The following is a 21095-nucleotide window of genomic DNA, read 5'->3' as shown; positions in this document are numbered from 1 at the left end:
TTGATTAAAAGAAAGCACATTATGTGTATAATCTAGGTGGATTTTGTAAATATGCTGGTTTTGGACATTTGTGATTGAGTATTTTTAAATATAGTAGTACTCCTTTTTATTTTTTTAGGCTGTAAAAGATCTGGATACTTTTTTTATTCCCACCTTTGCTCCAAATCCCCAAGTGATGCAGGTCTTTTTCTTTCAGCTCTGCTCTCGCTCACCTTTTTCCAATCTCGATTGACTCGAGCTCTGATGATGATTGGCTGAGCTGCAGACATACCGATACGGGGCCGATGTGCTGCTTTCATAATCGATCCGACGGTGCAGGAAATCAACGTTGTCTGAAAAAAACAAAAAAGAAAAAAAAAACTTGCATTTGTTATGTGTCTAATACATCAGACGTCCGTCTCCTTTAAAACAGCAGCGTGCGGAACTACTTGACGGCGGGCCGCCCTCTTCTCGCACGCGATTGGCCGAGCCGTGGGAATATTCAAATGGGGCCTTGATTGATTGGCCCGGAGCCGGTTTCAACAGTGCAGAGGACTCATTGCCATTCCGACATCACTCGCTCTCTCTCCGTGACACACACACACACACACTCAAACACACACAGACACACACACACACACACACAGCTTTGTCGGCTCCCACGATGAGACGCGAGCGGCTGCACGGAGGAGGAGGACAAGGAGAAAAATCGGCGAAACCATCTTCTGCGCGAGTGTTGGAACGCGCCGTGGACGTGTCGACTTAACGGCAGCCGAGCCTCATCAATGGATTTATCTCCGGCGGTTCCCAGTGCGCATCGCGGAATCAGAGAGGGGAGATCGCTTTCTTCTTCTGCGGAGGAAAATACGCCTTCCGAGCAGGGGAGCGACCAATCAGCCGCGGCGAACCAAAGATAAACAAGCCTTATGATAAGAGCAAACTCTGTAAGACATCCATCATGCTTTCTAATTTCCACCAGAATGTCCTGGGGAACAGTGTGTGTGTGTGTGTGTGTGTGTTGTGAGTGTGTGTGTGAGGGGGGCGGGGGGGGGATGTTTGCAGCTTAAAGAAGCAGCTGAATTTGTTTTTTTCTTTCTTTTTATCAAATGGTTGCTGTTTTGACTATATACACACACGATAGTGACAGAGTGAGAAATATACACAGTGTATATATATATATGTGTGTGTGTGTGTGTGTATGTACGGTTGTAAAGATGTCAGGATTCGCCCCCTGCATTGATGTATGTTTCTAGGTTGACGGCGCTCAAGTGGTGAAAGATGCCCAGTGCGCACTAATGGGTAGGAGTGTCTCGCCCTCACTGTACATCAGTGTCCTGCTATACTGCTTCGTGTGTATATTTATGAGCTATGAGCTCTGTGATTTACATACATCCAGAACAGCCCCCCCCCCCCCCCCAAAAAAAAATCCCTGAATATCCGACAAGTTAAATATAGGAAACAGGCCCTAATTGGTAATTATACGCATGAGAATCTTTCGCATAATAATCATCTGTAAGTTTCCAAAGGTGTTTTCTACGAAACCCGCTGTGTTGCGAGGCCAATCTCTTTTTTTTTGCTTGATGGTCTCGTCCGCCTGCATTCGGGAGTGGGATGCTGGCTCGAGGAGCTTGAATGTGTCAGCGTCTCAGTGGGAAGAGGAAGTGCTTTGAAGTATATCATCGGTCATTCAGCTCTAGGGCCGCCTGCCTCTGAAGGTTTCCACTCCTATTGTCTGCCGGCCCGCACCTCACTGCACCGGTGGCAGCCGGGGTTGAAGGTTATAAGCCGCAGCAAGGGGGGTGGGGGGGTGGTGGGGGGGCTACAGATTATTGCCCAGGTGTGAAATTCTACTCCTTGTGCCAGATCCTTTATTACCCTGAGAGACGTCATGTCACCGGCTTCTCACCAGAGGCCGAGGAGGAGAAAACGCCACTGCAATTTTTGGGTCCAGGAGCGAAAAACTATGTCAACTCCCTTGGGGTTCATTTTTGCTTTTGAGGCAGACGGCTGTCGGGAGTATAGGCGTAGCTTTTGTTCCTTCATATTCAAATCATGCCACTGTTGCCTTTGATATGTCACAATGCTATAATAGAAATGTTAGTCGCGCAAGCCCCTTTCATGGTGGAGTGCATGTGTATTGGTTTGGCTTTCCGTCCATAGACTGGCTTCTCACACTCATTGATCACATTCTGTAATTTAGACACTCCTCGTGCTTGGACGACCGTTACGTGTTGCGAATCACACCATGACAAATATTCACGTTGGTGGTTGTTTGCCTGAGATGTGCCCCCCCCCCCCCCAGAGCCTCTTTTGAGCGAGAGGATTGTAAATGGAGTCCGTATCATGAGCAGTCAATGTGCAGGTATCCCGTGGGGGGTTTCCCTCTGATCTCACATCACACCCAGGCAGTAATTCCAACTCCGTGAAGAGAAGGGATTTGTCATTTGGCTGCCTGCGCCCCTTTGCTTTTCTCAGGAGCTGAAGCTGAAGCTCTGATCTATTGTGAAGTTTCCCCGGGCTCGTTCAGTCTCCAGGCCTACACTGAATTACTTGAATGGCGGAAATGGCTCACCACGACAGTGACCTTTTCTTGGATGATTATTACCCGGGCAAGTGCAAGGACCATGATTAAGGTCGTGTCTTCTTTTTTTTCTGCCATGTCATCCGTTGCTTCACATTTGAGGCTCGTTACAGTGAGTTTTCTGCAGCGCATCAAGTCTGCGGTTGGGAGACTGAATGATAAGATGATGCAAAATGACACAGTGAAATTATATACATATGCACCCAGCCATACATGGATGATGCAGCTGGCTCAGTAGCTTAGCCTTTGTAGTCAACCTTTTTTATCTGCTAAGAGATGTCATGTGTAATTACAGGCAGCCTGTCATCTTTTGAAATCTGTCTAATTGGTCTTTTCACTCTAATAGGATGACGGAGTAGTGAAACTGGGGTTAGGGGTGGTAGGTTAAGGACTGGGCCCCTGGGGTCAGCGGGGAGGGGGCTGACGGGGGTTATTTGGAACTCCAGTAATCTGTATTTTGTCGACACGCTGCTGCTCAAGCCATTACTTCAAATTAATGATAAAGACTGCATTCAAGCATTCTGATGTTTCCTGGAAGAGCTTATCATTAGGTTATATCTCAAATAAGAACCTTACAAGCAGTGGTTTCCCTCCAGTATATAATGAGCGTTTTGTTTGCTTCAAGATTTTTAATGACTCGAAGGAGTCGGTGACCCGTAACAGTGTAACAGTACACTAAACAACCAGACGTCAGGGCTTGGGGAGAGTGGTTTGGAAGGGATTGAGTTCACGCTTGTGTGTTGTTAGTGTCTTTGTCTCCTTTATGAAACTGGAAGTCTAAAAATGAGCCTGCATGCCTGACTGATAAATGTCAACATGAAATTTAAATCTTTCAACAAAACTTTCAGCACACTCTCTCACCACCTGTTATCTTTGGTCGACAATTTCTAAAGGCTGGACAGCATAGCCACGGCTCTTTGACAGCGCGTCTCCGTGTGCGTACCGGGATAAGGATGAGATAAGGCTCTGTTTACCCTCCAGTGCTACCTTGGCATTGGCCAGACTTTACCCCACGCAGTGAGTTTCTCTTACCCTGGCACCGTCGACGTGCCAAGGCTGCTCTCAAAGATAAGATTTAATTGCGCAGTTTTTGGATTAATGCACAATTTTTTTGCGCTCAGCAATCTGTATGAAAGAAAAAAATCTTTTGAATTTTCCAAATACCAAATCCAGTGATTAAACTCTCTCGTGCATCTCCACCGAGCATGTCCTGATGGCAGCGTGGATAATGAAAGCTGGGCAGGGCAAAAAAAGTGCATTTTTAAAAGAGCCTGTTATTCAACAAACAGGATTAAAGGGTTTATATATGGCATTGATGTATTGGGTATAGGTTAACCACTAATCAACATACCAATACGGTTCTGAGAGACAGACTCACAGAAATGACCCATAGTAAATGAGTGATTGTTTGTCAAAACTGTAAACCTCAAAGACTAATACGTCGTGCTGGCAGTAGCTGCGGCTGTAGATGTTCAAAATGCTTTTCTCACTTTAAGGTAGTGGAAGTAAAAAAGAAAAGATAGATGGCGAAATGTGTGACGTCAGGGTTTGTCACCAAGCCGGTATCGCTGCTCTTGACACTTTGTTCAAAATCAGTCTCTCATCAAGACTTTTCATAGTTAATTTGTAGTTTTTCCTGTATTTCCCATAAATAACTGTTGTTCCTTTAGAAGCAATGCATCGCTATAAGCTGTGCTTTCAGGGGTTTGCGGGGGTTGAACTGCAATTCGCAGACTGTGAACAACATGAGGGGAATTTAGTTGCTACGATAACAAATTGATTATATACATGCAGTAAACTTTATCCTCCTATTTATGTCTTTGCAGTGCTGAGGCAATAGAGTATGTAGACTCTGCTAAATGGGCAGCGGGTGATTGGCTGTTGTTATAGTGCTGAGAGATTTCTTGCTCAATCAGACTTCTTTAGCCCTCTGCTTTATTGTCACAGCTCTTTTGTGGTGGCTACATGAGATTTTGCAGGGGGGGGCGGGGGGGGGGGGGGGGGGGGCTGTGACGTTAATGTTCATCCCGGGCGACCGTGCCATTGACGCCGCGTGATTTACATCCATCTGAATGCCGTGGACATCTGTCTGAGCGTTGCGCGGCGTTTGCATTTACATACATTTTGTGCTCGCAAGCAAGTTGTATATGAAAACTGCTAAAAACCATTGTAATACTTTTTTTTTTTTTTACAGGAGCTAATCTCAATGGAAATGAGCCTCATTGTTATCGGCCTCGGGCCCTGAATGTTCCTTCGGCGCAGAGCGGAGTGACTCCAGGTTGTTTGGTTATCCTGTATTTGAACCTTTGTGTCCCCTGTTCTCTTCTTTCTCCACAGAGGAGGGGAAGAGAGAAATCTGGGTCTCTCTTATGTGCGCCTCTGATACCAATTATGCAAACTATTATAGAATTTAACCAGGGCAGCTCTTATCGGCTAATCCAGAAGTAATAGATTCTATTAAAAATGTATGAGGGGGCTGGGGGAGTGTGTGTGTGTGTGTGTGTGTGTGTGTGTGTGTGTGTGTGTGTGTGTGTGTGTGTGTGTGTGTGTGTGTGTGTGTGTGTGTGTGTGTGTGTGTGTGTGTGTGTGTGTGTGTGTGTGTGTGTGTGTGTGTGTGTGTGTGTGTGTGTGTGTGTGTGTGTGTGAGGAGGGGTTTATAGAGACGGATCCAGCAGCTGCAGCAGCACTGTATGTCAGACTACTTGTCTGGTCTCCATTACTTGAACAGGTTCCCGCGGTGCCTACCTTAAAGACGGTATAAAAGCCATACATAATATACTATTAATTATACAGCAAGTGGATTGTTATTCATGGGCCATGTCCTCATGCTCATTCAAAGAGAGGCACTGCTTTTTTTCCTCTTCCGTAATAACCAATTGCTCTTTGTTAATCATCTATTTCTTTCCCAAAATTTTTTTTTCATCTTTTCTTTTTGTGCTCTTTCCCTTTTCTCAATTCTGCAGTTTCTGAGTGGAAGGAAGGGGGAAAAGCATTAGCATAGCACTCAAATGCTAATCCAGCCGGAGAGTGAAAAGGGTGGCCGTCTTAAACCTTTTTCATTATCATCTAATTATTAACAGAGGATTCTGAGAACTGCTAACAGGAGTTGAGACGGTTCGGCTGAGTGTGTGTGTGTGTGTGTGTGTGTGTGTGTGTGTGTGGAGCCAGTGTGTACCCTTTTTGTGCATTTCATGTTTACTGAGAGGGAGGCTCTCTTCGCAAGTTGCCTCTATCTTCTCTCTGACCCTTGATGCTGCGCAGAGTCATAAAAGACGCCAGAAGGTCGGACACATGCTCCCGTATAATGAAGGGCTTCTTCCTGCTTTGATGGTTTATCCCTGTGCTGCTGCTGTACAGACTGACAGGTGATGGTTGGCTTATGTTCTGGGTAATCACGCCTACCCCACCTCATACTCTCAAGAAATAGAAAAGTGTAAGACTGATCTTAAAGGCGACTTTCCTATTACGGCACAACAATCATTGGTGCCATAGTTGAATGACAATGAATCACTAAAAAGGGTAAAGCTGCTGTTGGAGTGCAGTGAACAAATCGCCTTTGTGAAACTGAAGCGGCCGTTATAAACTCCCTCAATCCCTTCCCGTTGTGGCGGCTTCAGCTGACCACATCTTCTCAGAAAAAGAGCCGCAGATGTGCTGATCCTGGGAGAGATGACAGTAGAAAAACAAGGCCTTGTCAGTGTATGTGGTAAGAGGTTTGAAAAATAAACCCGTCTGCCAAAACGCCCTTATCAGAGAGCCGTTGGGGACGGTTAGATGGACTGCAGAGCACGAGGTCTTTATCTCCCCGGCTCGCCCTCGGTGGACCACATCATGCCGCTTATCAGCCACATGGACTAGACGTCCTTGCCGCTTAAACTTTGTCCCTTTTTCCTCTCAATGTGCATGTTTGCAGGAGTCCTTGAAGAAGGAAGTGTCAGAGTAAAGGCTCCGGAGTAAAAGTGTGAAGTGAGACATCAGGTTTGTGACCGTTAGCACAATGTCTTGGACAAAGATTAGCCGCTGCCTGAAGAAAAACAGGCTTGGAAGGGGAGTAACCATAGACCATTGTAGTACTGACAATGCTCTTTGACCTTATTGAAGTACGATAATGATTGCCATTTTTTTTTTTTTTAAGTTTGTCAGAGGCGAGATATCGTCATAACATCACAAGGAAGTGCAAAGACACAAAACTTTCATGAACATGAAATGGAGTTCTGGAGAAATGATATGTTGCCTGATGATTTGGCCCAGATGATATCAGCAATTCTGGGATTCCTTTGATCCCTTATCTCGCTTCCCCTTTCAGGTGATTCGTCTCCAGATTCAGGAAGCAATTTTCAGTTCAGTTTTTCACAAAATCTAAAATTCAGATGACAGGTTGAAAGGAACCGTCATTACTTGCACTTTATGGATCATGTCTGGCTTCCTGTTCTGCTCTCAGTGAAACTTTTTTTTCTTCTTAAAGCCACTGCGCTGGCCTCTATGAATTATAATAACCTCCTTGATGTATTTTTTTCCATCTGCAAATTACGGCGGTAATGGAAGGTATTCCAATTCATGTCTAATTTTCTGCCAGTGAAGGGATTTCCCTCGAGATACTTTTTCTCTCTTGCGTTCCTTCTTCTGCCTTTTTCGGCACCTCCCTCTTGACAAATGTGTGGTAATGGAATGGTTGTTGTGAACTGCTATTATTTTCAAAAAGGAATCTGACCATACTCAGGCTTTTAGCGCTGTGTGTGTGTGTGTGTGTGTGTGTGTGTGTGTGTGTGTGTGTGTGTGTGTGTGTGTGTGTGTGTGTGTGTGTGTGTGTGTGTGTGTGTGTGTGTGTGTGTGTGTGTGTGTGTGTGTGTGTGTGTGTGTGTGTGTGTGTGTGTGTGTGTGTGTGTGCTGAGATGAGACAGGTTGCACTGAGCGGTTTGAAGTGGGCTTGTCACCAAGGGACAGATGTTGAGCGTTGGAGGGGAGCGAGCGGTTGTGTGAGGGTGGCATGGGTGAGGGTACAGGCAACTGAGGAAAATGGAAGCCGCGCTGTCGCCTCTTCCTTTTGAGGCGAAGATAATCATGTTTCTTTATGAAGGCAGAAATCAAAAAAAGAACCTAAAAACCCCTGACGAAAAAAAAAGAGAGAAGAGGTAACGTGACAGCTGGATGCTGCAGGCGGCCTTTTTGGAACTGAAAGTCCTTTTCTTCTTTCCATTTGCGGTCGCCTATACACCTCACACAGTCAAGATAACCTAACTCGCATACAGTAAGAAGCATTTTTTACGGTAGCCCCAGGTTAGTTTTTTTTGTGCTTTTGCAGTGAGATTTGCTGACTCCTTCAGATAAACAAAGTGAATGTCAAATGCCATTATCACTGAAATATTCCCTCAGTGCCTGGCTTTCTTCTCACAATGATTGCTTCAATCAGCACCGCCATGGAGAGTCGCCTTCTCTCTCAGACTCAGCCTCTCATTTCCTCCGACAAATACTTAACTGTGCAAACAGCGCAGCCCATTCGAGGCAGTGAGCTGCTTTTGGCTTTCTCCGCTAATCAATACAGCCATAAATTTATAGAACAAGGATCCCAGGTCTCGGGGATGGTTACAAATTGAAACGAACCCCGAGGCTACACGAGTCCTTGTAAATGATCTGTGTGATTGCAGCTGACAGACCAAGGTTGACGACGGCAAAGAGCCATCATAACAACTAAGCAGCGGGAGGGGGGGGGTGGCGATGTTACTTTCTTAAATGTGCCGTCTCCGCAGTTCAAAGTGGGGCTCGTGAATTTTAATGTGGTAAAAAGGGCCCGAGACATTGAAGAGTTTTAAGACATGTGACCTACTAAAGAAATGTGGAAAAGGTGTTTTTGAAAGTGGAGCGTTTGTCGTGTGCACGCCTGCAGATTCCTTCCAACATCAACGTGTGAAGCATATAAGAATGTATTGCCCATCATTACATTTTTTTTATTCTAAACTTAAAGTTGGCATCGTGATCCTTCGGAATTACGTGGCCTAACCGTGCAATCAGAAAAACTTCAGAACATATGAGAACAGGCGGCTTAGTCTCCGGAGGTAGAGCAGGAGGGTCGATGGTTTGAACCGACACTCAAGCCTAAATTGCTGCTGTTCCAGCAGTGTATGAACGTGACAGACAAAGCCTGACATACAGCATCGCTGTATGAACGCGTGTGTGAATGCGTGGTCGATAAGTCTAGAAATGGATACAGTCACTTTACCGACCGGTCGGGGAATCAATAGTGTGTTTACAGGATTTTGATCCGTGCTCGCTCCGTCGCTTTATGGATTACAATGTCGGGTCTGTCGGTCGGTCCCAAACTTTCGCACAGCATGAAATATCATGTGCAAAAGTAATGACATCAGCCTCACCCGATGTGCCATTTAGCTAAGCAAAAACCTGTTTTTTTTTAATCTTTATTCTAGCAGGTTTTCCCGGGCCGCGAGCAGCCGTAGTGAACGATCATGCTGGCCTGTATCCAGAGACGGCAGAACCTGTCGTCGCAGCGTCTGCCCTGCACTCCCAAGAGCCTCGATGTCCCTCCACCGCCATTACTGCTGCCGGTACCACCACTGCAGCGCTGCACCGGCAAAGGTGAGTCAGTGTCACACCGGCCAAGGCATTTGTCACCGAGGGCACGCGACGAGCACTGTGCACATTCATCAACTGCCTGGTCTGGTTTAGGGATATATTAGTAACCGGAAGGATTCCTTGGTCATGCTCCTGAGTGACTCTCAAGCGTGCAGAAAGATCATATAAGGGAAGACAAAAAGCAGTGGAGTAGATGCAGCATATTTGCAGTGCAGAAGAGCTTGGCCAAAACGGAAGAAAGAAAACAGAAAATTGACGACAAAGTTGAAAGAAATGAGCAAGAACAATGAAACAAGACAGCACCTCTGCACCAGACTGTGCCCCTGTCCGAGGCCTGAACTCCTGGAAGCGACAGGCCGCGTTTTAACAAACAGCAGCTCGTCCTACTCCAGGAAATAACCATTCGTAAGTTGATTGACATATAGCAGGAGTCCCATCCGTAACACAGACAGACAGACAGATATTGAGTTAATAGTAGAAAAACACAACGAAAGTGAAAACGTCGTCACAACTGGACAAAATCTGCATTTTCTGCCAAACACATCACATCACAACCCCATAACACACGTGGCACATTCCCCCAGTAACTCCACCATAAAAGGAGTCCGAACGGGCTTGGAACTGGTTCTGCAGTTCCTGGGTCTGAACCAGGCCAAGCACGGTCTGGAGTGGAAATGAGAGGCGCAGACATATCATATTCATCAATTCAAAAAATAAAAGTCCAAATATGTATGCGTGATGCTATCTTTCCAAAAGACATTAAAAACATAATCTGTGCAACAACACGAGCTGAATACCAACAGGCCTCAAACATGAATCAACTCACCAAACAACCCAGCTGCTGTTTTTTTCCAGAAAATTCAAGACAAAATAGTTTTCTGGACAGTTTGCCTTTCACACATGACGAACTTGTCATTTGTCTGAGTCAGACGCGTTCAACAACAACAAGAAATGTCTGCGGCGTCTGGGTAGAGCATGCAAGAGGCAGGACGTGGCGACAATTCTGCTGCGGGAAGGCAAGATTTTCCTGCTGCATTCTCACATTCTGACATTTTTCCGGAAATTTTACTCACCCCGAGTAACATTTTGCGTCCAGAGTCTTTCTTAGCTTCCAGGTTACAGCATTTCGTAGATATTTCAGCAGCTCCGAAGCATCTCGAATTAAAAATAATGGGCCTCCTCGTGATGATGACGATGATGATGATGCCTTTTAATTGGGCCACTAATCACCGAGCTCCTGCGGGGCCAAGGTTCAAACTGGACACAGAAATTAAGGAGTTAATCAACTCTCCCACTCAGGGTTACTAATAACGTTCACATTTCGGAAGGCGCCCCATGTCAGTGACCTTCATCTTGACTGATTACACTGCATTCACTGAAAGGTTGAGTCGGTATCTTAGGGACTAACCTGGATTGACATTTGTAATTAGATTTCTTCCAGTTAATTGGTTAAATGTGACATGTCTGCAGAATTAGTTCTTGGTCTGATTCAGGGGTTTTTTTTCGGGGGGGGGGTATGTTAGTCTGTATCCATGTTATTTGTGCAGTGGTGCGAATACATGGTCAATTTCTTTTCCTGGAGAGTTGAGATTCAGATAATGAGATCATAGTATTGCAAATTAAGTTATTCTGCTGTGGTTTCATTTTTTTTTTATTCGCTTTAAAAAACTAAAATGCTGATTCCTCTCATTTCTCTGCTGGGTCTGGTTTTGGAGCTATATTGAAGATCTATAACTACTTACAGTTTTATGGTTCAGCTGAGTGTTGTTGGTATTGCAATTTTTATTAATGCACTCAGCCATTAAACATCCTAAACGATTTGTTCCTTCAAAGATGTTTTGTATTTCTGTTAGCTGTTGCAGTGCGTCGTGTCGTCTCATTATTTTGAGTCTGCGCTGTCATACATTCAATCTGTTTTATTAAGACCCATACTGTACTGCAGCAGCTCACAGGGAGGGATCGTTGTAAATGAAATGAAACCGTGCAGCCAAGACCGGGATCTCGGAGAAAGCTAAGAGCATGCAAATATTGACCAGAAGCATTTACATTCACATCTTTCTCATGAGTGAATCACCATAATTTGACTATCAGGCGAGCCCACGTGTCACATGTGCACCTTTTTGCCTGCGGAGCAGGGCAGCGGTCAGGATTATCTCATCTGGCTGATCATTGTTTTCTGTTCATTTGCATGGCCCTTTGCACTCTCACAAAGGATCTCTCGATCTCACTGCACTATTAAACAGTCAAACTGGATCGTAATTGTTTTTTTTGTAATTATCAGATTGCAGTTTAGACGGGTTCACCTGACACCTGCACACAGGTGTTGTTTTTCTTTTCCTGTAATGCTGGAGAATTTGGCCTCTTCTCAGGTTGACGCTGGGTGGAGCCACGCTGGCCGACTTTTCTCAGGTCACCAAGCTCCATGTACTTCACATATACTCCATGGACAAAATCCTCAGATGAGGTCCAAGCAGCCAAATGAAGAGAAAGTGCCTGTGTGGTGATGCGACAGTGGTGTAGTTAGGTGGTGCGTATATATACCCAAAACCTCAAGTTTCAAATCCTGAAACTCCTTCTCCTCATCTCCTCGTCTCCTCGTCTCCCATCTCTCTCCCCGGGTGAAATACCTCTTTGTCTATTTTGTTATTAAATATTAATTGGGAATCAGTGGAGCACTTGTCTGCTAAACATTGGAACAGAAGGGCCTAGTTCGCCTCAGGCAGAACCTGGGGTGCGTTCCTCATCCTGTTTTCACCCATCACCCCCCCTTCCCCATTAGTTTTATGTACTGCGACTGTGTGTAGCGTAGTGCAGCAGCACCCTTCAGCTGGAGCCTGACATTTCAAGCACAACCACAGGGAATAGGCTGCTGAAGGGAGCTCGGGCTGCGTGGGTCCGGGCTTCTTCATTAAATGAGTCGTTGTTGGATCATGTTAAATGGGCACAGGCTTTGGTCGCCGCTGTGCTTTTGAAAAGCCATTTCCATTTTTAGCTATCAATAAATGGAAGGCAGAGGACATAAAAGCTCTCAGCCACAAAAAAAACCCATGTGAGAGATTTCCGAGAAACGAGCGTCAGGAATTATGCGACGGGAGTGAATGAGTGCTGCGCTCCTCTCCGCTATCTCAGCTGGAAAGCAGGGGCTGGAAGCGCTCTTTTTTTCCTCCTTCTCTCCCTCGTTCCCACGCTGCTGGCCTGCGCTCGGGTCGGCTTTTAGCGGGGAAACTTTGCCCAAGCTGGGCCAAGCGGCACAGAAACAAATGAGGAGTGACACTGGTGCAAAGGAGTATTCGCCAGAGCCTCCTCGAGCACACATAACTAAAGTGTTCGACCCCGAGGTCACCCTGCTCTATGAGCACCCTTCATGTCGAGAGGGAGGCATGGGGAATGATGTGTTTTTACAGACGAAGGTTGTGAACAGAGACGTCGGTGTGAGATTTCAGAGCTTATGCCCTGGGTGTCAGAATGTCCTGTGTCTCCTTTTTTCCCCCACTTCGTCCATCCCTATCTCTTGGTCGTCTTGGTTGTTAGGTGGAGTAAACGACATTGACGCCTTAACTGGCAACCTCCTTTTAACCTCTTAGGAGATTGATATGAATGTCTTTCCGTTTAAGTACTCGGACATGACAAAAACTGCCGATGCTGCTTATTGCTTGTCATGATACTCTTTAAGCCCGGATTAATCAATATATATATTCTTTTCAACATTGAGTCAAATGACCAATGTAAACGGGGCCACTGAGTGACGAGCCAGATAATTAGAAGTTACAAATTTAAAAATGACATTACTTGCATTTTTTTTTTCAAATGTTGAACATTTACCAGGCTAACATGAGCTAAAATACACTTTGAGGAGTTGTGGAATAAATCGGACCAGATCTTAATGGAAAATTATTGGTGGAGCTCCAATTCAATGTAAATTAATCTGTATTTTTCTCCATTCATTATTCACATGTTAATTTGGGGTTTGATAATATACACATTGCTACTCAGTTTGCTGGATGATGTATTTAAAAAAACATTTTTGTGGGCATATGTTATGGCCACTAGTTTAAATTATTTCAACTTATTCTCTGAGGAGTTATGATTGGTCCAACAGTTTTACATGGCAGATGGCTCTAAATACTACAGAGGCCCATGAGCCTCAGCCTCTGTTGCTACAGAGAAGAAGCCTGTCTGAGGTACAGCAAATTAAAAAAACCCTTTGATTTTAAACTGCAGATTGTGTTCGAAGTATTAGAAGTTTTTACAATGTGATCATTATCATAGCGTAGCATAAAATAACATGATAGCCCAGCGTTAGCGGTGCGTGTGTGAGATATTTGAGCCAAGTGATTGAACGTTTCTTAGTAAAATGCACCTTGGGAGTCGTGTTTAACTTTTCAACCAAAGGTTTCTTTGTACCAGAGTTGTTTATATTTAGCGATAATTCAACCTGGAGAGTTTTATGTGGCCTCCAATAATCAATGAGAGAATGAATTAAACTTTAACTTCCGGAGCCAGAGGCTGCCAAAATAAAAAATCACTCATACACCATGACAACTAAATAAATCATTGATATTGTGGTATCTGAGTATCTCTGAGTGTTTTAACCTGCTATGCCCCCGACTGAACATGGAAGTTTGCGAATGTAATCCATCACCTATGTGAATGTAGTTCACATATGATCATGATGCACGATAAATAAACAGCATCATTAAAAAATGTACTTTGTGGTTTGAATTGGGAGGAAGGAGCCAGCAGCTGTAGTTTCGCTGCGTCTCCCCTCTGATGAATGAAGGCAGGGACAATTAATTACATGGTTCTAATGACGAGGCTTATTTGGCCAACCGGGTGCAAAAAAGGGGGAGGGGGGGGGGGTTGTCATGGTAACAGCGACATAGGTATCAAGCGCTTTGTGAATGTGCTGAGCTCAGCTGCTGGTTGTTGAGGTAGACCAGTGTGCTTAGATATCAGGATTATTGGTGTGGTAAACAAATAATTGCGCCTGCTGCTGCGAGGCATTGTTCAGTAATTAACTGCCAGGTTCCAGGGACACGTTCCTGCCGAGGATTTGACTCCTGCCGTCTCGCAAACGTTGTTCACGTCAAAGATCTGTGGGATTTACTTCTTTCTTTTTTGGGGGCTGGCTGACAGCACAACATTTATGGATATTAATGAGGAGTAATTACCTCGTGGTCATTCTCATCCCTTATGTTGGCCCCCCGCGGGCGTGTAATGGTCGGTAGGAGTGGTTCTGGGAATGCAATGTGCTCTCCCGCCTCCCGTCTCCATCGTTGCCTCTGGGGCTTGTTTTTGCCCATAAATTAGTGATTAACTTTAACTGCTCCAAAACAATGAGGTCTGCGCTCTAATCTGGGGGGGAAATGGCTTCAAGTGTGACCACGGGAAAAAGATTAGCCCGTTTAAAGTGGCAGCGGAGTTGTATGGGGGGTGGAATCAAGGTTATGAAAGACCATAAATTACACCGTGCTATGATTAAAAAAAAACAATGTTTTATTCCTCCAGATTATTTTGTATGCTAACCTTTCTCTCTTTTTTCATATCACAAATGCACATACACACAAACACACTCATTACACCCCCCCCCCCCCCATCTCTCAACCCCCAACTGTTTCTTTCCAAGCGAGTCTCTTGCATGTAAAGAGGAAATCAGGATTAGGTGTTTCCTATGAAAGTGTGCCAGTTTCGCTCAGCGTGGCGCCACAACAGTTGCACAGCCTCTGTCAAATGTGCCGAGCCCCTCCTAACCGAGGAAAACATTTTCTAGCACGACTAGTGGGACCATTAGATTGATCAATGGCGAGCCGTGGATGCATCGCACCTCACTGTCATTATGCAGATTTTGGAGGCAAAGAGAAAAATGACAAACGAGCTTTTTAATCCTGTAACCCACTTCAATCAGCCCCTGTATGAAGACGAGTGGAGGGGAGGGGAGGGATGTTAGAAAGGTCAAAGAATTTAGCACGTAAACACCGCGTGATGCTGGTGAGGAAGAAAGCGGCTGATGTTTTTCGCTCTGCGAGGAGTGAAGCAGTCTGCAGGTTAACGGTGATTAAGTGCTTAAGGTCAGACGGCTAATTATCTCTCCGCCATTCCATACCTGACAACACGTTGCGGCCATTTCCCCCGTTGTCATGCGAACGGCCTCCTATTTGTTTTCATTCCTTATCTTCCTTATCACACCCCTGGATTTCGTTGTGGAAAAAAGAGACATGTAACCATGAAATGTATAGTTGACAACCTGAAGGAGATTTTTAACTGTGGTTAATGTGCTTTTTGTTAAAATATGTCTCATTGAATTCAATAGATAGGTCACTGGTGGGCAGTGGTACATCTAGAGGGAGGGGGGAAGGTTAGGGAGAAATAAAGAACATTACCATCATTTTTTCCATTGTGTTAATAAGTTCTCGACGCCCATTTCTTATGTCTTAAGTGCTGACTATGTACTAAGCATTAAGCATTAATGAAAGAACAACATGAACAATCATCTCCTAAAGGCAACATAGGCTGGATAAGGGAAAATATTTACATATTTACTGGCTACCATATATTTTGTGCTGCTGTTCAAACACCTTGCTTTTTTAAAAGAACTAAATAGCTCACTGAACATAATGACTGTAGCCCCAAGAAGACAAAGTTGACACCATTTGTATAATTTTTTACTTGTTGTTTTCAGCAGAAAAGGAGCTGGAAGCAACCGATGCCCATTTGTGGAAAATAAACCAGTTGCGTTAAATAGTCAAATGCAAAGCAAAAGGCTCTGTTGCTCGAGGCGTTCAGATTTAGACCTGCTTCGATATCGGTAAGGTGCAAGCGACGCCCGCAGAGCACTGTGGACGCGATACTTTATGCACATCATCAATTATCACTTTCACGTGCGTGTGTACATGGCGCGTCGTTACCGAGAGATGAGGTGACACGGCAGCTTCCACCGAGAAGCCTCATGGCTTTCTGGCACCTTTGGAGCTGTCGTAGTGCCAGATTATAATTAACCAACCGCGCATTTTAAGGAATTGGGTGCAGGGTTTGTTTTGCAGGGAGGCAAATTAACAAACGATATGAACAGTGACTTCAGCACATACAGACCTACGTTCACTGCTGCCGCCACGTGCTTTTGCAAAAAACAATAGAAGCCACCACAGACTGGTACACATGACGTGCAGGTCACTGCAGTTTAACACCCGTGAGTGGCAAATGAAGTCTTTAAGATTGAAACTGCTTCTGTCCTCCAGCAGTCGGGTTTTTCGGTGGGCATCGTGGAAATGTGATCCCGCTTTTGCACGCATATGCCACACAGCCGTGGGCCCTCCGATGGATAAATATGCGAATGCAGAGTGGGGGCGGCCTGTTTGCTGATGAGGTTTCCATGGCGGCACATTGAGGCAGCCACAGTGGGGAAGTGCAGCTGTGTTGTGTCTCCGCGGCTCTGACAGGGCTGTAATCTCCGGACTAACAATATCAGACGCCCCGCGAAGACGCGCTAACAGGCGAGGTGCTTGCGATGTTTTTCGCGGAGCAGCGAGCCGGCCGCGGCGTGCAGGGGCTTAATGCTGACATTTAAACCGAGCAAGGGAGGAGGCTCAGACGCCTCACTGAATCATCCATCGGAGGTAACTGAGCGGTGTCGTGCGGGGCGAGAAAAGAGACAAGTTTGGCGCTGCGGTGTAAATGCTGGGTGTGCATTGATGCGAGGATGTTGTTTAGAGGATGTTGCTTAAATCACTTCCCATCGCCTAAGCTTCTATCAGGGTGGTACATGATCCTCCTCCTTCTTCTTATCATTTATGGTCGATAATAAGATCAGGTTTTTTTTTTGCCAAAGGCGTGAAATTGTTATTGCAGCTGTTTTTTGCCCCCCCCCTGTTACCTCCCTGAGCAGGATTATGGGGAAACTAGAGAAGAGGAATGTCGTATACAGTAAAAAACCTCTCCGACATCCCAGATGCGGCTGTTCTCTACAGCAGCACAACGTTGTGATACATAATAAGCGGGGTCTTTTTGTTTTGCTTTGTTGTATTCCTCAGTAGAATTCATCCGAGCTCCCGGCGCCGTGGTGGCTGCCTCCTTCTGCCTCGCTGGGAGATTTCTGGATGGATTGAACGCTCCACCTTGCCTCTTTCCTCCATTTTAAACACCCAATTTATTTCTTTCATGAGATGGATCTTGTAGATTGAATCATTTTCACAGTCGGGAGGCTCTGGCACTGTAGGCCCGAAATGAAATGAACTCCCAAATCAATTTCAAATGGGAACAACAAGTGAGCCTCCCCCGCTGCATAGCTGGAATTGGTTTTGTTATTGAAAATGAAATGAAGTGTTTTGGGGCTTTTTTATTTTTTATTTTTAGCCCCTTTGTTGCAGATTACGGGCGTGTTATTTTTGCCTGCTATGATTTCCGCTGACTTACAGCGAGATGTAGGTTCATTTTGGCGCCTTCTCCTTTTTATGTCAGAAATTCCATAAACGTGTCACTCTGATGGGTGCCTGTAATTCCTCCCCCGTGATTTACTCTTTTTAAATGGCTCCCCCTCTTCCAGCGTACCTTTTGTTGCAAGGAGTTAAGCAGCCATGAAATTGGCTGAATAATAGTGTTTAAATCCAATCTTAGTTTGTCCCGTTACCTTTTCCCCACACACTCAATTCAATCAGCAGCGCTCTCGTTGGCGATTTTGCTCTTTTCCCACCTGCAACAACTTTTCCTTCACAATTCAGGCCCCGGGCTTTTTACAGTACAGAGTCAGTTCAGGTCCACACAAGCACAGAGTGGAACAAACCCTTCATTGAAGGGCTGAGGCGATGCTCGGACGATTTCAAAGTTATCGAGTAACCGCCCAAAAATTAGGTGTGGAAGATCAGCGAGGAAGAATTTAAGCATTTAGGTCCTTTGCTGAAATATCAGTCTTGTTGAATATTAGTGATTTTTTTTTTAACGATAATATTCATGTAAAGCACTTTTTCTTCATCTTCCGTTTCTTTCCCCCCAGCTGTGGTTTAACAGCTGAATATCTTCAAATGAATCTCATTGGAGCCGCCGCATTAAAATGAGCCCCTCTCCTCTTGCTCTTCTTTTGAAGTCTGAATTAATTTTATGAAGCATTAGAATTAGTTTATGAGACATGTTGATGTCTCCCATTATTTGCTTAACAGGTTTGAGTTTCAAAGGGGAAAAAAACACAGAAGATGGTTTTCATTGGGCTTCTTGGACACTAATCACTTTTTTTTTTTTTTTTTGGTCTGCTTTCTTTTCAGGCGAGCCAGCCTCCATGATTTCCCGGTACCCTTCTCCTGCAGAGTTGGACGCGTTTGCCCAGAGGACCGCCAACAGTCCCCTGTCCATCAAAATCTTCCCATCTGACGTCAGGGTGCCACAGCACAAACAGCTCAACAAAACCGTCAACGGCTTGGACACCACGGGCCATCGCTCCAGCCCGTACTCCCACCCGTGCTCAGGAGGCAGCCGGGGCCTGTTGGCCACCGTCAAAGCCTCTGTGGTAGTCAAAGGTGTGGCGAAATACTCCGAGGGCAGGAGGACTAAACACGCAAACACCCAGGCTTCTGTGGCACCGTATAATAATCCCCTGAATAATGGCTACGCCGTCAGACATGGGCACAAGGCCTATCAGATGAGCGCACGTAAGCTCTCTGATGTGCCCATCGAGACACTTTGTTCTGGTGCGGGGATGACCTCCGGAGATCAGAGCTTGCCCCCGCAGTCTGAGCTGGCGGAGGTTCAAAGCCTGATGAGGCAGATGAGCAGGGTTCCCCACAGCCAGGCCCTGCAGCTGGGGGGAGAGGCTCGAGTCAGCCCCTCTCTGCAGGCCGTGGCCGCGGTGGCAAACTCAGACTCAGACTTCGTTCTGGGAGTGCCGCCCCAGAGCAGTCTGGCATTCGCAGCAGCGATGCTCCCGACGCAGAGTGCCGACATGGCCAAAGCTGGTTACTTGGAGAAAGGGGACTACACAGTGTGGCAGCACAAACATCAGATTCAGCAGCAGCAGCAGCAGCAGCAGCAGCAGTCGTATCAGCAGGTAGCGCTGAGGATGTACAGTGTGGGTAACAATGCTCAGGGGCATAGAGCAGCACAGGCTGGGGTCGGCCAGTCTCCTGAAAGCTGCCTCCCTCTGGCGTGCTCCTCGCAGCTGTCCTACCGGCCGCCTCCTCCCAGTTTCGGCGCCGGGCAGGAGCGAGTCGGCGGCTCCGCTCTCAACTGTGCCGTCATGCAGGGGGAGTTCTCCGTGGGGCCGTACTTTGCCCCTCTCTGGGACAGCGCGGTGACCACCCCTAACAGCGACTGTTACACTTCTCAGGTGCTGGCGACGGGCACGTGTGCAGCCAGGCCTCAAGACCTCTACCCCCACCTCCACCCGAACCGCCATCAACGCCACCACCCTCAGCGGCACCCGCCGCAGCTCCACGCGCCCCTCCCCCCCCACATCCAGGCCTACAGCGCAGACCAAAACCTCTGTTGCGGGCTGCCTAGCTCCAGCCTGTGCCACGCCGCAGTACTTAGCAGCAGCCTGCAGTCTCTGGAGTGCCTCATCAGTGAGATCCAGCCTCCCTGCATCAAAGAGCGCATGCTGGGCCGCGAGTACGAAGCCATGGGAATGCCTCAGCTGCTGGAGCACCATCAGAAAACCCACATCCAACTCCCCGTCTACAGATGAGACGAGGCGCCTGGAGCCCAGCGGGGCGCAGGAGTGACAAACCTGACAGTGGAAGAGTGTCAGTGCAGACGTCTATGAGAATGAGACATGCCTTTTTTTTCTTTTCTTTTTTACGTTTGTGCATGTGCTGTATCTGTAGGAGGCTTGGTGTCATAAGCCTGAAGGTAAATGATAATCATGACTAAAGATTTTAAGGTTTATCTTATGGACTTTTTTTGTGTTTTGTTTTTGATATCTTAAATGGCCATCAAATACGCCTGCTGTTCTTCATTTGATACTGATGCTGAGCACACAATCAGAATTAGCCATCACATTTTAACATGTGACCACTGTCTGTTGTTGGAGGTGCTTCCTCCGTCGGCCTTTACAAACATTTGCTAAACTGATATAAGCATTGGTACCCTTCTGAAAACACGTTATCTTGTTAACTGTATTTGTGAATATATTTCTTACTTCTGAAATGAAATCACGGCCGCCCGTCGCTCCGCTGTGGATTTGGTTGCGTCCTCTTTTTGTCAGGGACTCCTGTGTGAAAAGACACCGCAGTACGACGCGGGTCTCCTGGACACTGTGTGGGGAACACTTTTGATCATTTGTGTACAAATTTGAATTTTTTTTTCTCCTTTTTTTTTTCATCATGCAGTCATAGACAAACTTATGTAATTTAAGATCTTGGTTGATTTTAATGTAGCGATGCTCAACTCAGCATATTAGGTTCTGTTGCATATCCAAATCGACACTGTGGCATTCAGGCCAAGCAAGATGTGCCCTCTTCTTCGGTTGAGTTTTTTGTTAACTTTTCAAATTCTAAGCGGTTGTGTGGACATTTTTTCTTGAATGACAATGTTTCGCCTCTGGCGGGTTTGTGGCACTGTCACACAACACCTGGGAGTAATGGGAGTGCCATGTCGGGAGAGCAGGCCACCTGAATCATTTACGGTCTTCGTTTTAGGGCTATATCATCTCCGACGGCGCGAGACGTGTGACTGAGTAAATCTTTGTGTGTCTGCACTGGTTCTGTAATACTATTTATTTATGTCGGCCTGTTGAGTTACATAGCAAAACTGTCTCTATAATTATAAAGTGCAATTATTATATATGACCATGTGAGTGCTCTCCATGAGGTATGTTGTTGAAATAACTACATTTTGCAATGTATGACCCCCAACTCCCTCACCCCCCCCCCCCCCTTTTTTTTTGCCTCTTCTTAATAAGGATTGTCAAGTAAATGAAATTTTCTAAACCCAGCAAAGAGTTTGCGTCATTAAACGTTCTCTAAGT

The 21095-nt window shown here is 45.9% G+C and overlaps 1 protein-coding gene across 5 annotated transcripts; it reads left to right on the top strand.

Moving 5' to 3' along the window:
* The first annotated feature begins 521 nt into the window (after positions 1-521).
* On the top strand, positions 522-20916 carry LOC118285585 (protein FAM222A). Of its 5 annotated transcripts, XM_047329579.1 has the most exons (4): positions 1905-2341; positions 2455-2588; positions 8986-9151; positions 18400-20916. In XM_047329579.1, the coding sequence occupies exons 3-4, from the start codon at positions 9022-9024 to the stop codon at positions 19812-19814; spliced, it is 1545 nt and encodes a 514-aa protein (XP_047185535.1). In that variant the 5' UTR covers positions 1905-2341; positions 2455-2588; positions 8986-9021; the 3' UTR covers positions 19815-20916. The 5 variants fall into 5 exon arrangements, with proteins under 5 accessions (XP_035465211.1, XP_035465210.1, XP_047185535.1 ...); XM_035609318.2 differs by lacking the exons at positions 1905-2341; positions 2455-2588 and adding an exon at positions 522-923; XM_035609317.2 differs by lacking the exons at positions 1905-2341; positions 2455-2588 and adding an exon at positions 522-923 and having other exon boundaries at positions 8983-9151.
* Positions 20917-21095: the final 179 nt, after the last annotated feature.

Source organism: Scophthalmus maximus, chromosome 20 (assembly GCF_022379125.1).
Source record: "Scophthalmus maximus strain ysfricsl-2021 chromosome 20, ASM2237912v1, whole genome shotgun sequence".
NCBI classification, from domain to species: Eukaryota; Metazoa; Chordata; class Actinopteri; order Pleuronectiformes; family Scophthalmidae; genus Scophthalmus; species Scophthalmus maximus.
This window is presented reverse-complemented; position numbering and strand designations above follow the sequence as displayed.